The sequence below is a fragment of the Cervus elaphus genome, chromosome 5 (genome assembly GCF_910594005.1).
Source record: "Cervus elaphus chromosome 5, mCerEla1.1, whole genome shotgun sequence".
Taxonomy (NCBI): Eukaryota; Metazoa; Chordata; class Mammalia; order Artiodactyla; family Cervidae; genus Cervus; species Cervus elaphus.
In genome coordinates, this window is record NC_057819.1 from 133,944,679 (window position 1) to 133,957,986 (window position 13,308).

Sequence of the window (13,308 nt, forward strand, 5' to 3'; positions counted from 1 at the left end):
TAAAGAGCTGACTCACTGGAAAAGACTGATGCTGGGGAAGATCGAGGGCAAGAGGAGAAGGGTGTGGCAGAGGATGAGATGGTTGGATAGTATCACTGACTCAGTGCACATGAATTTGAGCAAACTCTGGGAGATAGTGAAGGACAAAGGAGCTTGGCATGCTGCAGTTCAAGGGGTCACAAAGAGTTGGACATAACTTAGCAACTGAACGATAGCAAGCAAAAAACCAGATAACTAAAAGTAAGCTACCATGAGGAGTAACACGGCAATGGCTGACACCGCAAATTCAGTCACTTTATTTTTCCATTTCCATTGGGTTCCTTGGACAGACGCATACAAGCATGACATTTAATTTTCAGTGTGAAAACCAGCTCAGCATGGTTTTACATCAGATGCATCCGTTTTCCAGAAAGCAAAAGAACTGTGCTCTGTTTGGGGAGAAAAAATAAATAAATACTGTAAGAGAAACAATCATTTCTTAAATTTGTTAAATAGCCAAGCCAAATCAAATACATTTTATAAACGTGTAGAATAAATCTAATTATATGAATGAAAGCATTCCGTGTGAGGTTTAAGTGATTCGAGAAAACATCAGGGAAAAGATAAAGCAATCATTTCCAAGAGAGAAAATGAAAGGTTCTATATAATTCTGACACTCAAGATTAAAAGAAAAAACTGCATCAGCCCTTTATTTATCCCCAATGTACCCACAGCACTCATCTGTCTGCAGACTATAGGCGAGAACAGCCTGAAGAAATACATTAACCAAGCTCTGTTTGACTTTTTTAAATTACCCTCTGCTAGTACTATTTCTGCCGATCTGTACCAGGATTTTTTGTCAGTTTTAGTACGTAACTTCGCACCAGGGCTCTGCTCTATTTTGAACAATAACAATTTGTGCAGTGCATTTCTAACTGTTTGTAATTAAGAGTGAGAAGAACTGTCATGCTTATCACTGAGCACCCACAGCATGTCATGGGTGAGATTTCTAATCATCAAACCTTTGAGGTGGGTATTGTTTGCTGGTTCTCGTTTCCTCCTCTGTCTCTAGCTGCCCACTTCTCAGACCTCTCTTCCCTAATCTGCTCCCAGCTGTGTCCTCTGCCAGCTGATACAGGGCTGACGACATTCTAGAAGCATCTCTGAACCCAGATGCAATCATAGCTTCAGCCTCTGGCTGGCTCTTCCTTTGTGGCAACAAAGGTATTTATTTAGACCTGAAACTAATGGCTTAAATGCTGACCATTGTACACTCCTTTATCTCACACAAACACAATGTCATCTTTCTTTAAATGTTTTGCTGTAATGAATGCTTTTCTCTAACGGGTACTTTTCAAACTCCAGGAACTGTCAAAAGAGGGAAAGAAATGTTAGATCTGTAAACCAACGACCATTGACTTGAATTACTTTGTAATTTGGGGTGAGTTCATTATCATTTGGGCTCAAGAGGTGGTAAACATTATTATTCAATATTCCAATCAATGTCATTATTATTATTCACATATAATCTGGAATTATACACCATGGCATAATTTAACACTCATCAAAGAAAGCCACAATCCTGACTGAGTTTTAAGGAAAAGAATTGGAAAGGAAACAGGAAATACCAAATGCAGTTACTGCTTCATCTTGCTATTTTCTCCTGTCCAACCCTCCTTTTAAAAATCCAGTGGCCAAACTGACATGGCTTATTTTAGTCATTATGTGTCAATAATAAAAGTATAAATTATGATTACTAGACTGTTAAAAAGAATGCAGTAATGCCATTTGCAGCAACATGGATGGGCCTAGAGATGGTCACACTGAGTGAGACAGAGAAGAAAAAACATCGTACAACATCCCTTATATGTGGAATCTAGAAAGAAATGATACAAGCGAACTTACTTACAAAGAGAAAGACTCACAGAGGTAGAGAAGGAACTTACAGTGGCCGGGGGAAAGGACAGGGAGAAGGGCTAGTGGGGGAGTCTGGGACGGACATGTACACACACCTATTATTTAAAATGGACAGCCAACAAGGACCTCCTGTAAGCACAGGGGACTCTGCTCAACGTTACGTGGCAGCCTGGATGGGAGGGGAGCTTGGGGGAGAATGGACACAGGTATACGTATACGGCTGAGTCCCTTCACTGTTCACCTTAAACTATCACAACATTGTTCATCGGCTACATCCCAGTACAAACTGAAATTTTTTTTAAAAAGTACTGATTATGGCCAGGGCAAGGGAAATGCCAGCTAAACACTCCAGCACTAAACTCACCCTTGAAGCACTTGGGGATTTCGATAGTGCCGTCTATGCACTGGGCATCTTCTGTGTAGCTGCACTTCTTTTCCTTATTCTTGCAGAAGAAAGAAATCTTTTGGCCATGCAGCATTCCATTCTTAAATTTGTTCTGGATAGCTACTCTCTCTCCTTCGTATATCACAGTAGCTTTTTTAACAGATAACTTACAAGACGCTGAAAGAGACAATATTTGTAGTCAAGACGGGACTTCATTTACTGTTTCTTAAAGAGAATGTGCAGAGAAGGCAATGGCACCCCACTCCAGTACTCTTGCCTGGAAAATCCCATGTATGGAGGAGCCTGGTAGGCTGTGGTCCATGGGGTCGCTAAGAGTCAGACAGGACTGAGCGACTTCACTTTCACTTTTTTACTTTCACACATTGGAGAAGGAAATGGCAACCCACTCCAGTGTTCTTGCCTGGAGAATCCCAGGGACGGGGGAGCCTGGTGGGCTGCCGTCTATGGGATCACACAGAGTCGGACACGACTGAAGTGACTTAGCAGCAGCAGCAGCAAAGAGAATGTAACATCAGAACCACTCGATGAGTAGACCTGAGACAAATGGCCCAAGAGGAGAAGATTCTAAGAAGGTGCGTGGTGAGTAGCCTCAGCAGCATTGCCAACTGCAGTTCTTTATCAATAGGACCATGAACCATGGCTTCCAGGACCACCTCTTCTTCCCCTGGAGTGGCCACGTGAGAAGGTCAGAGCAGAAGCATCAGGTGCTCTGCTTCCCTGGTGGTGCAGTGGTTAAGAATCCGCCTTGCAATGCAAGGTTGGTCCCCGGCCGGGGGAAGACCCCCACAGGCCCCAGAGCCCGTGCTCAGCAGCAAGAGAAGCCCCCGCAGTGAGAAGCCTCACGCCGCGTCCAAGAGAAGCCCGGTCCACTTCTAGTGGTTCCGCGTTCTGGTAGCAACTAGGGAAAGCCCACACAGCGGTGAAGACCTAGCACAGCCAATAAATAAATAAACTGTTTTTTAAAAAGCACTTCTATCAGATACACAGCTGGAGAGAACTAATGTAGGGTTCCCGAGGGGGAGGGAGGGGGGAGGAGGTGGGAGGCTGGGGCTGACGTAGATACGCTGCTGATACCCTGCATGAGAGACCTAGTGAGAGCCTGCTGCGTAGCGCGGGAGTCTCCCCAGTGCCCCGTGGTGACCGGCCGGGAGGGAAACAAGGAGGGCACGCGTGTATACTGCGGCTGATGCGCTTTGCCGTCCAGTAGAAACACAACATGGTGAAGCTACCATACTCCAACAAAACGTTTTTAAAAAAAGACCCCGCTGTTGCAGGTAAGTCTCCCCTGCCCACCCTGCTCCCGCTCACTGACCAGGCGCACCCACCCCCGAGCCAGGTGAGTGTGGGCTGGTAACAGCTCCCAAGTACTCCCTTCTCTGAAAAACGGCCTTCAGCCACCGGGAGCCTCCTCTTCCAGGAGAGCGTGCACGTCAGCCCGGGGGCAGGGAAGCGGGCAGCCCACAGCCTGTGCAGACTCATAGGGGGATCAAGATAAGTCCCCTCGCCTCTCCATGGCATCAGCAGCCCTGTCCAGAGCTCCCCGGGGGTTAAACTGACGTTATACTGTAGCTGAGCCCACTTCCTTGTTCCAGACATGGGCCCTGCGTCTGCAGCGCCAGCATCTCCTGGGACCTGGTAGAAATGCTACTTCTCAGGTCCTATTCCAGACCCGGTGAACCAGAGACTCTGTTTAAACAAGCCCTCCAGGTGCTTCTGATGCAGGGAGGCTTGAGCGCCCGTGTCCGGCTCCATCCTACCTGCCTCACTCTCTTTTTCCTGAGACTCAGTACATCAGCTGCGTTTGAGTCCCTGTCTCAGGCTCTGGTTCGAGGGGACCCCAACCTAGTCATTCTCCATTTTGCCCACTTTCCTTCTAGCCCACAGCAGCCTGAGCAGAGCCACAGCGCACCCCTGACGCTCACTGAGTAAGTACAACACGGGCCAGATCAAGGAGCCGTGACGTTAAAGGAACCAGCTTCTCAGGGAAAAGATGCCCTGAGTGAGGACCCTTCAGGTGACAGGTCCTGGCACAGAATCAGGCCAGGTTCAAGCTGAGGAAGCGGAGAAACAGAGATACACGGGGACCCTGAGGCCCCCGTGGAGAGAGTAGCAGCGGTTCCTGACTGAGTTCCGTCCTCATTTCCCCAGACTCATGGTCCATACGATCGCCTGTTGCCGTTTGTAGTTAATCACCATTTCCAGGAACTCGCTTGACTGTGTGGTGGGTTTTGCCCCAGTGAGAAGAGCCTTGACTAGAACAAAGTGAAACAGGATGGTCATGGGCCAAGACGTAAAAGCAGCTGTAGGAAGTCCATACAATCTTCCACCACGTCATCAAGGCCTACAACAGAAACGCTTGTCTCACGCAGTCAGGAGGGACCTCCTGGTGGTCCAGCGGTTAAGAATCCGCCATCCAGGGGCCGTGGGCCTGATTCCTGTTCAGGAGACCACGAGCCCACACGCCGCAGGGCAGCTAAGCCTGTGTGCCAAAACTACAGCGCCCAAGAGCTGAGACTGAGACCCGATGCAGCCAAAACTAAATAGATGAATAAAGTATATAGTTTTTAAATCTCAAACAGGCTTGCTAGGTGTGAAGTGTTCATATAAATCCCAGTAGCTGTGAAGCAAGTCTGAGAAACAAAGTGGAAAATGACTGGAACAAGAAAATGGCCAGTAAAGGAGATTCACCGGATGAATCTGGAGGCGGTTTGAGACCTTACCCATATCTCATACCTTTACAGCTTGGCTGTGCAGACCAGTTTCCAAATTTGGTGCATTCTACTTCTTCCGGTCCATCCAAGGAATACGTTTCATGGCAGCCAAACGTGGCGGTGTCCTTGTAGTAGAGCACTGGATTTGCAGGATAGTTCACAAACCCATTGTCTGGTCTTGATGGGAATGGGCATTTTACTTCTAAAAAGTTTAAGCAATAAGCTGTGTTAGCATAAACAGTGTGGGGCCCGGTGATTACGGAATAGTTTCAAGCTCCTCTTACACCGGTGAATCACTGGGTGATTCCTGTGACTTCCCCTTTATCTCATCCTCGTGAGACCCTGGGTGTTAAAATAGAAACAACAACACTTTGAAAGTAAATTAATGAGTTACCAAGTTCTTTGGGCTTTTGTATAATCACAAGGTATTATTTATTGCAAACTTCATCTGCACATCATCTAAGATGGTGGGTTTGAACAAAAGAAAAGTCTGTCTCTTTCAATCAGCAGACCATGAAATTAAAACACAAAGATTCCCTCCATGCACAGTAGAACACTATTATTTGGATTTTAAATGTTAAACATAATTCTTATGATTTCTTCAGACTATACAAGAAGCCAGCATGAAATATGAAGGAGAAAAGCGATGCTGCTCCCTGGCCTTCTGAAGACCCCCAGCGGGAAAGTCCTAAATCCATACCCCTCTTTGTTGTTGCTGTTGTTCAGTCACTAAGTCTGTCCAACTCTTTGCGACCCCATGGACTGCAGCACGCCAGGCTTCCCTGTCCTTCGTCATCTCCCGGAGTTTACTCAGTTCATGTCCATTGAGTCGGTGATACCATCCAATCATCTCATACTCTGTCGTCCCCTCTTTACCACACTACAGAAAACCAGGCTGGATGGAGGAGTACAGAGCTTTTGGAAGGTAGTCTAATGTGATGGTTCAAGGATACAAAAGCCATGGACTTCGCTGGTCCAGTGACTAAGACTCCACGCTCCTGAGTTCCACCCCTGGTCAGGGAACTGGATACGACATGCTTCAACTAAAAGATCCCACGTGCTGCAGCTAAGACCCAGCACAGCCAAATAAATAAAATGGATTTTTTAAAAAAGAGTACAAAATTCGGAGTTGGACTGCTTGGATCAGTTTTGGTTCTTCCACAAATTGAGTACAAAGGAATGTATGAGTTTATAATGAAACTAAAGAGAAACAGTCCATGGAAGAAAAACTTTTCCCTGTAGAAGAATTCCAGGTAATAAATATCAAAGGACAGATAACATTAGAAAGCCACCATTTTGCAACCACCAGTGCCTCAGCTGACTGAGTCCAGGGTTATCAATGGACGCTGAAATGACTGCTCAAGAGTGGGTGTTCACACAGCCTCCAACTACCACCACAGGCTGCGTACTAATTCCAAAGAGGAAGAGATGCTTTTTCACCAAGAGAAGAAGGGTGTACCCCCTCGGCCACGGGATCGCAGTACCCCTGGCCGTGGCTGACTGACACCTCGTGCCTTCTGCTGAGAGGGAGTGCGTTCTTAAAAAACGTTAACTTGGGGCTAATCGTGAGTAAATAAGCCGCCAAACTCACATTCCGGAAACTGCTAGAGACAACCAGCACGCACTCTTCATAAACATCAGTGAAAGATGACGGAAAGGGCAGAGGATCATTCGCAACTACAGGACTAAAGGAGACGAAAGAGATGTGACAGCCAGACAGAGGTGTGGGTCACGATTGGATTTCACAGAGAACAAGACGTGTGTGTGAAGGAGCGTCTGGATCAGGTGGGGCAATTTGCATATGAAATAAACATTGCTAATTGTATATAATTGTTTACATTATTATCGTTAGTAATTCCAACACGTTAAATGTCTTGGGTACAGGGACAACATAGGAGAATCTCATTGTTATTAGGATGTTCATGCTGCTGACGTGTTCATGGGTAAGTGTCATGATGGGTATAACTTATTTTCAGAAGATTCAGGGGGAAAAGCATGTCTATAAAGAAAGAGAGAGCATGTCACAACATGCTCATGGCTGACGTATCAATGTAAACAGCTGAAAATAAGAAGAAAAAAAGAGCCCACGCAGAATCCACTAATTAGGAGAATTAAATGAGATGACATATGCATAAACATGAGTTCAGTCCCCCAAAAGGTGCTAGGTGTTAGGTGTAGCGCGAGCTCCCCTATGCTAAAAAGTACTTCGTTGGAATCACTCAGCAGACGTCTGTACTGTCCACTGCGGGAGAAGGTAACAGACTTTAGCGTCACTCCTCGAACGCATGATAAAGTCTATAATCCGCCTACTCATTATGCAGTGGACAAATTCACAGACAGTAATGGGACTTCCCTGATGGCCCAGTGGTTGAGACTCCATGCTCCCACTGCAGGAGGCATGGGTCTGATCTTTGATTGGGGAAGATCCCACATGCCACATGGTCAATAAACAAATAAATATAGCAATGATGAGTCCAATTAAAGGAGAGAGAATTTTCATATATATTTTTTAATTGGATATTCTTGTGATTCTTAAATTTAGGTAAAAACTACAAAAGCTTATATCGATCTGACTGCAACCCAGTTTTTCACCTTAAATCTCTCAAAAGTAAAGTGAAAACTTTAGTTACTCACTCATGTCTGACTCTTTGCAACCCCATGGACTGCAGCCCGCCAGGTTCCTCTGTCCATGGGATTTCGCAGGCAAGAATACTGGAGTGGGTTGCCGTTTCCTTCTCCAGGGGATCTTCCCGACCAGGGATCGAGCCCAGGTCTCCTGCATTGCAGGTGGATTCTTTACTGCTGAGCCACCAGGGAAGCCCTGATCTCTTTGGACTTCCCAGTTTAATCCAGGCGTCTCTTCAACAACCTCACTGTGACATTCAGCTGTCCATGCTCAGGCCCTGTTCTTCCCTGTCCCCTCCCCAGCTCCACCTCTTCCTTCGGCATGCCTGCACTGTTCCCCACTCCACCCGCACCTCCTCCTCCCACGAGCTCTCCCAGGCTGCTCCAGACTGTCCATTGTACCTCCTCTCATCACCCTGAGCCAGAAGCCAGGTCTCCATCATCCGGTACACTCAGCCCCAGGCACAGAGCAGCGGCCACGGTAAGCAAGGCCATTCAGAACCCTCCGGGAGAGCGGAATCTGCAGTCTTCTTCAACAGAGAGACCCTGCACTCCCATGACTGCTTTGCCACATCATCGCACTTACCCCTGCATTCTGGCAACTGCGTCCAGTTCCCATGTTCTGTGCAGGTAACCGTGTCACTTCCAAACATCGCATGGTGTGGCAAGCACTCAAAGACTGCCTTGCTGCCATAGAAGGAGTTGTTCCCAGCCAACGGCTTGTAAACGCTGAGTTTTGCAAACTTGGGTATGGGTGGTGGAGGGCAGGTTATAGCTGAAAAAAGAAAGAACTGTCATTTGAATGAAAATAGTTGAGTCATTTTTAAACAAAATACTCTTTACAGAAAGGAAAAACTCCAAAGATTAACTTGAGATAATGCAAAATTTGATCAAATGCCAGGGTAACCACAGTCCATTGGAGAAGCCAGGGAAGAAAATGTGATCAGAAAATCAGATGTCTGAGCCAGTCAGAAAACTGAAAAATGAAGGGAATTTAAGTTTTGCCATCACTGATTTGCCTGTCACAAGACCATGTTGCTTAGGTGACCAAACGTCTTGGAACGAAATGCTACCCTGAAGACATTTCTCGGAGTCAGAATTGGTGAAGGACCTCACCGAGCCAGCATCCTGCAAAGCTACTGATGACAAGAAGTCAGTGACACCTGAGTGACACCTTGGTGCTAATGCAGGTTTGTTCGCTCCCGCTGAATACCTCCTGCGTTTGTACTCTCTCTGTGTGGAGCCTGCACAAGTAGCTTCACGCAGGGACTCAGAAGTGGGCTGTCATCCTGACCTAAGTGATCTAGAGCTTCAAAGCTAGGGCTAGGGTGTGTCACTCCAAAGCGGCTGCTTCATCTTCCAGAGTAAGAGACCAGGATGGGGCTTCCCCGGTGGCTTCTTGGTAAAGAATCCACCTGCCAATGCAGGGGACACGGGTTTGATCCCTGATCCAGGAAGCTCCCACGTGCCAAGGGGCAATGAAGCCGGTGCGCCCAGCAGCCTGTGGTCTAGACAGAAGCCCCTGAAAACAAAGCCTGCACCCCGCCACCAGAGAGGAGCCCCCACTTGCTGCAACGAAAGGCCCATGGAACAACCAAGGCCCAGCACAGCCACCAAAAATCAATCAGTAAAATCATTTTAAGAAGATGTCAGGATGAGCAGTCCCAAAACAGGTGAGCAACCATCTTAGGGAGCTGGGGCTGAGGGGTTTAGGGTGTAGGTCTTGTATTGGTAAAACCAGGAACGTCCCAGGCCAACCAAGCGGTCACCCTCCTAGAGCTGGACCCGGAGACTCACGGGCACAGACAGGAATGTCTGGGCTCCACTTTCCTTCCTCAGTGCATTTCGCAGAACTAGCTCCTTTCAGATAAAACCTGCAGAGGGAAAATTGAACCCATTAAATTATAGAGTCATCCACCCCCGGCACCTCAAATTTTTTTCCCATCAAGCTGTGCTGCAGACAAATACTATTGGCTTCTTTTCCATCTTTCCATACTGTTTTCCTGAGAGGCTTAAATTCCTCTAAGGCTCAGCAGGCCTCCCAGCCTGGGGCTGCAGGGCGATTGCTGAAGCATGCGAGGGTTCCATCACCGCTGGGTGTGGAGGCCCACCCCACCTCCAGTCTCCAAACCCCTGGTCTCCAACCAGCTGGTCAGGGTAACGGCTTCCAATCCAAGACACCGCTTTTTCGGGGGTCACAAAAGTGAATCATACTTAGTCACCTCTAACACTCATTTTCTGAGAGCCTGCTGGCCCAAATGTGTTATAATTTGGGCTGTAATAATTTGGGCTGTCAATGCAGTCTATCAACATTATAAATGTGCCATTGTCCTTGAAGACAATGTGTTCAAGGTCACACATCAAGAACCTATTAATAAATTGGTCTTTCAGTTGAAAGGACTGCATTTCTCTTTCACACACAGTATTTCTTAATCTCTCATCACAAACAAGGATCCTCGGTGAACTTTTGCCTGACCTGATGGCCAGCGGGCTGTTGCCTGGGTCACCCGTGGTGTTTGCTCGTGAGGAGGACCAGCCGGGGTCCCTCCGGACACGCTTTCTCCCCGGGGAGGCGGTCCTGGTGAGAGGAGGGCGTTTCTACACCATCACCCTCAGTCTCCTCCACAGAATTCTCCTCTACTCTGTGCTCAGGCGCTCAGGCGTGTCCGACTCTTTGCGACCCCATGGACTCTAGCCCACCAGGTTCCTCTGTCTATGGCATTTCCCAGATTACTGGAGAGGGTTGCCAGGTCCTTCTCCAACGGATTTCTCAACCCCAGGGATCAAACCCACGTCTCCTGCATTAGCAGGCAGATTCTTTACCAGTGAGCCTAGGTCACAGTCCATTAAATTAGCCTAAAGCCCAAGTCTGACTACTAGAATACTTTAACCCCAAGCCAAGATTTGGCCCAGGGATTATAAAGAATTATCACCCAGCTTCAATAATTTCAATGTACTCCTCGTATGAGTAGCTAATCAGGTGCAGAAAAATTAGATAGAGCATCGATTTTGTATTTTACCAACTACTGTATTCTCCACCCCACTCCAACTTCACTGTGGATTTTTATTCAGTGATCCATATTCAGCAAGTCCAGCCTAAAGACTAGAAAGAAAACACGGGCCAGCCTTGATGTTCAGCTTAAGGGAGCAGGAATGCACAACCTCTGTGAGCCAAAAGTCCTTACCCGGTGTGGCAGGAAAAGCTGATCGTGTTGGGATATTCAAATGTTGTGTAGCGTACCGTTCCATTTTCTAAGATCCCAGCAAAAGGACATACTCTGGCTGTGATTTAAAGATAAAAGCATCAATTTCTAGTTACAGAATTTCCTGTTAAAATAAAAGTGTTTAAACTCATTTCTATCTTTTGATCCAGTGACTCTACTGATAACTATTCTCAGAAGTTAACTCAGAATAACCTAAATGACACATGTACTATGGAGTCCATTGTATTGTTACTTCTTGTTTTTTTGGTTTTTTGTTTGTTTGTTTTGGTGGTGGGGGCATGCAGCATGCAGGATCTTAGTTCCCAAACCAGGGAGAGAACCCATGCCCCCTGCAGTGGAAGCGCAGAGTCTGAACCACTGGCCACCAGGGAGGCCCCTGCACATTAGAGCTGTTAGTTAAAATGACAAAAATCGAACAGTCTAAATGTTCACTCTGTTGTGGTTGTTTAGTCACTCAGTAGTGTCCTACCCTTTTTCATCCCCATGGACTGCAGCCCGCCATGCTCTGTCCATGAGATTTCTCAGGCAAGGATATTGGAGTGGGTTGCCATTTCTTTCTCCAGGGAATCTTCCTGACCCAGGGATTGAACCTGCATCTCTTGAGTCTCCTGTATTGGCAGGTGGATTCTTTACCACTGAGCCACCTGGGAAGCCCCTTAATATTATATATATACTATGCATAATATTGTATATATGATGCATAACATTGATTTAATATAATGTTTGTATTTTATTAGAAATATAATTTGTGATATCATATCCACTTCTCTTTTCACATCTGCAGTGCTTCCCTCTCCTTTTATCATACCAAGTCTCTTTTTAAAATCTCCCCTAGCTAATTCCAGTTGTTGTGGCTAATTCCCATTCGACCTTTTGTGACCCCATGGACTGCAGCACGCCAGGCTCCCCTGTCCACCACAGTCTCCCGGAACTTGCTCAGATTCGTGTCCACTGAGTCAATGATGTCGTCTAAGCAGCTCATCCTCTGCCGCCCTCTCCTCCTGGCTTCCGGCAAACAGCACTGACTGTCCGCAGTCTCTCCTCCCATGAAACCCACCCCCACCCCCACAGGCCCTCGTGTTTCTCCACTGCCCCCCGCCCCGCAGCTCTGCTGGCCTCCTGCACCCGGAGCTGGACAAGGTCAGTCATCTCCCCACCATGTGCCCGATCAGAATGAGCAGAGACTGTGCAGAAGGAGGCTGACTTACGTATGCATTTCAGCGTGTTGATGGGCCAGAGTCCTGTGAGCGGGCACGTAAACCGCCGGATCGCTCCCCGGGACACGTAGCCCGGCTGGCAGGAGAACACTATCTGCTCCCCAGGCTCATAGGACCGTTTCAGTGGAACCACCATGGAAAATGGTACCTCATCTGGCTTGGGGCAGGCTGAAACAGAGCAGAAAGCAGTTGGTTGAGAAACCTATATTTGCCTTTTTAAGTTTAGCTGGCCCACACAAATGAAAAACATTTAATGCTACCAAAATATTTACACTTTGTTTTGCTCCAAATACTTGACATATGCCGTACCCCAGCTAATCTCCTCACCAGCTTTTAAAAGAGGTTAGATGTGTTATCCCCATTTCATAGGCCAGTATACTGAGGCTTAAAGGAGCTAAGTATCTTGCCGAGGAGTTTAAGCATGGCTCCGTCAAACAATAAGCACCAATCCAGTCTTCCCAGCATCCACCCTAAAGAGAATTTAGCTAATCCCTGTGGGCCCCCAGCATTTACCAGAGGGTTGGGTATGCGCTCAGTCATGTCCAACTCTTCTTGACTGCACGGACTGTAGCCCACCAGGCTCCTCTGTCCATGGGATTTCCCAGGCAAGAATACTAGAGTGGGTTCCATTTCCTTCTCCAGGGGATCTTCCCACCCCAGAGATCAGTCCCACGTCTCCTGCACTGGCAGGCAGGTTATTTACCACTAGTGTCACCAGGGAAGCCCAGGATTGGATTTTTTTTTTTTTTTTCAAAAGCCGTGAGTACTTACTTCGTCCTGCAATAGCAACGTGGCAGAGAAAACCCGACAACAAGATGAGCACTGGGGGAATCATCGCGGGTGGGTCACAATGGCACTGCCAGAGTGGCTTTCCTCTCCTAAAAGGAGAGCTGTAAATATTGATGTGCTTAAATATTAACCATTTGGGGGTGTACTTTTATCTCTGTAAATAGAAGATAAAGGATCACGGTTCGAAAGGATCTCCAAACCTACCTTCTTTAATCATTTACTTTTCTTCTTGGTGGGTCTGTGTGAAATCTTTATAGACAGTTTCTGTCTTTACCACATTTATGGTAATGGTGTGGAGTGGCTCATTCTTGCCTCTGAGAGCATCCTGGTGGTTCCAGATTGCCCGGCCTCTGGAGAGCATCCAGACCGACTGCTCTCCATCCTTGGCGGTGGTTGGAAAGCCCAGAGCTGCAGTACCTGCTCCAGCCCTGGCGTGTAAA

General features: G+C 47.2%; 1 protein-coding gene across 1 annotated transcript; it reads right to left on the reverse strand.

Annotated features, from left to right (window-relative positions):
- Positions 1-273: 273 nt before the first annotated feature.
- APOH (apolipoprotein H) lies at positions 274-12,983 on the reverse strand. The gene is made up of 8 exons (XM_043905760.1): positions 12,851-12,983; positions 12,071-12,247; positions 10,824-10,920; positions 9,436-9,512; positions 8,225-8,413; positions 5,036-5,215; positions 2,261-2,458; positions 274-428 (listed from the first exon to the last, which is right to left on the reverse strand). Exons 1-8 carry the CDS (start codon positions 12,912-12,914, stop codon positions 373-375), a joined length of 1,038 nt encoding a protein of 345 aa, XP_043761695.1. The 5' UTR covers positions 12,915-12,983; the 3' UTR covers positions 274-372.
- Positions 12,984-13,308: the final 325 nt, after the last annotated feature.

Coding starts and splice junctions, on each gene's coding strand:
- APOH (XM_043905760.1), bottom strand. CDS start 12,914: ATGATTCCCCCAGTGCTCATCTTGTTGTCGGGTTTTCTCTGCCACGTT. Junction 9,513..10,823: donor AGCTTTTCCTGCCACACCGG/GTAAGGACTTTT, acceptor TTCCCTCTGCAG/GTTTTATCTGAAAGGAGCTA. Junction 429..2,260: donor AATCCCCAAGTGCTTCAAGG/GTGAGTTTAGTG, acceptor CTCCCCAAACAG/AGCACAGTTCTTTTGCTTTC.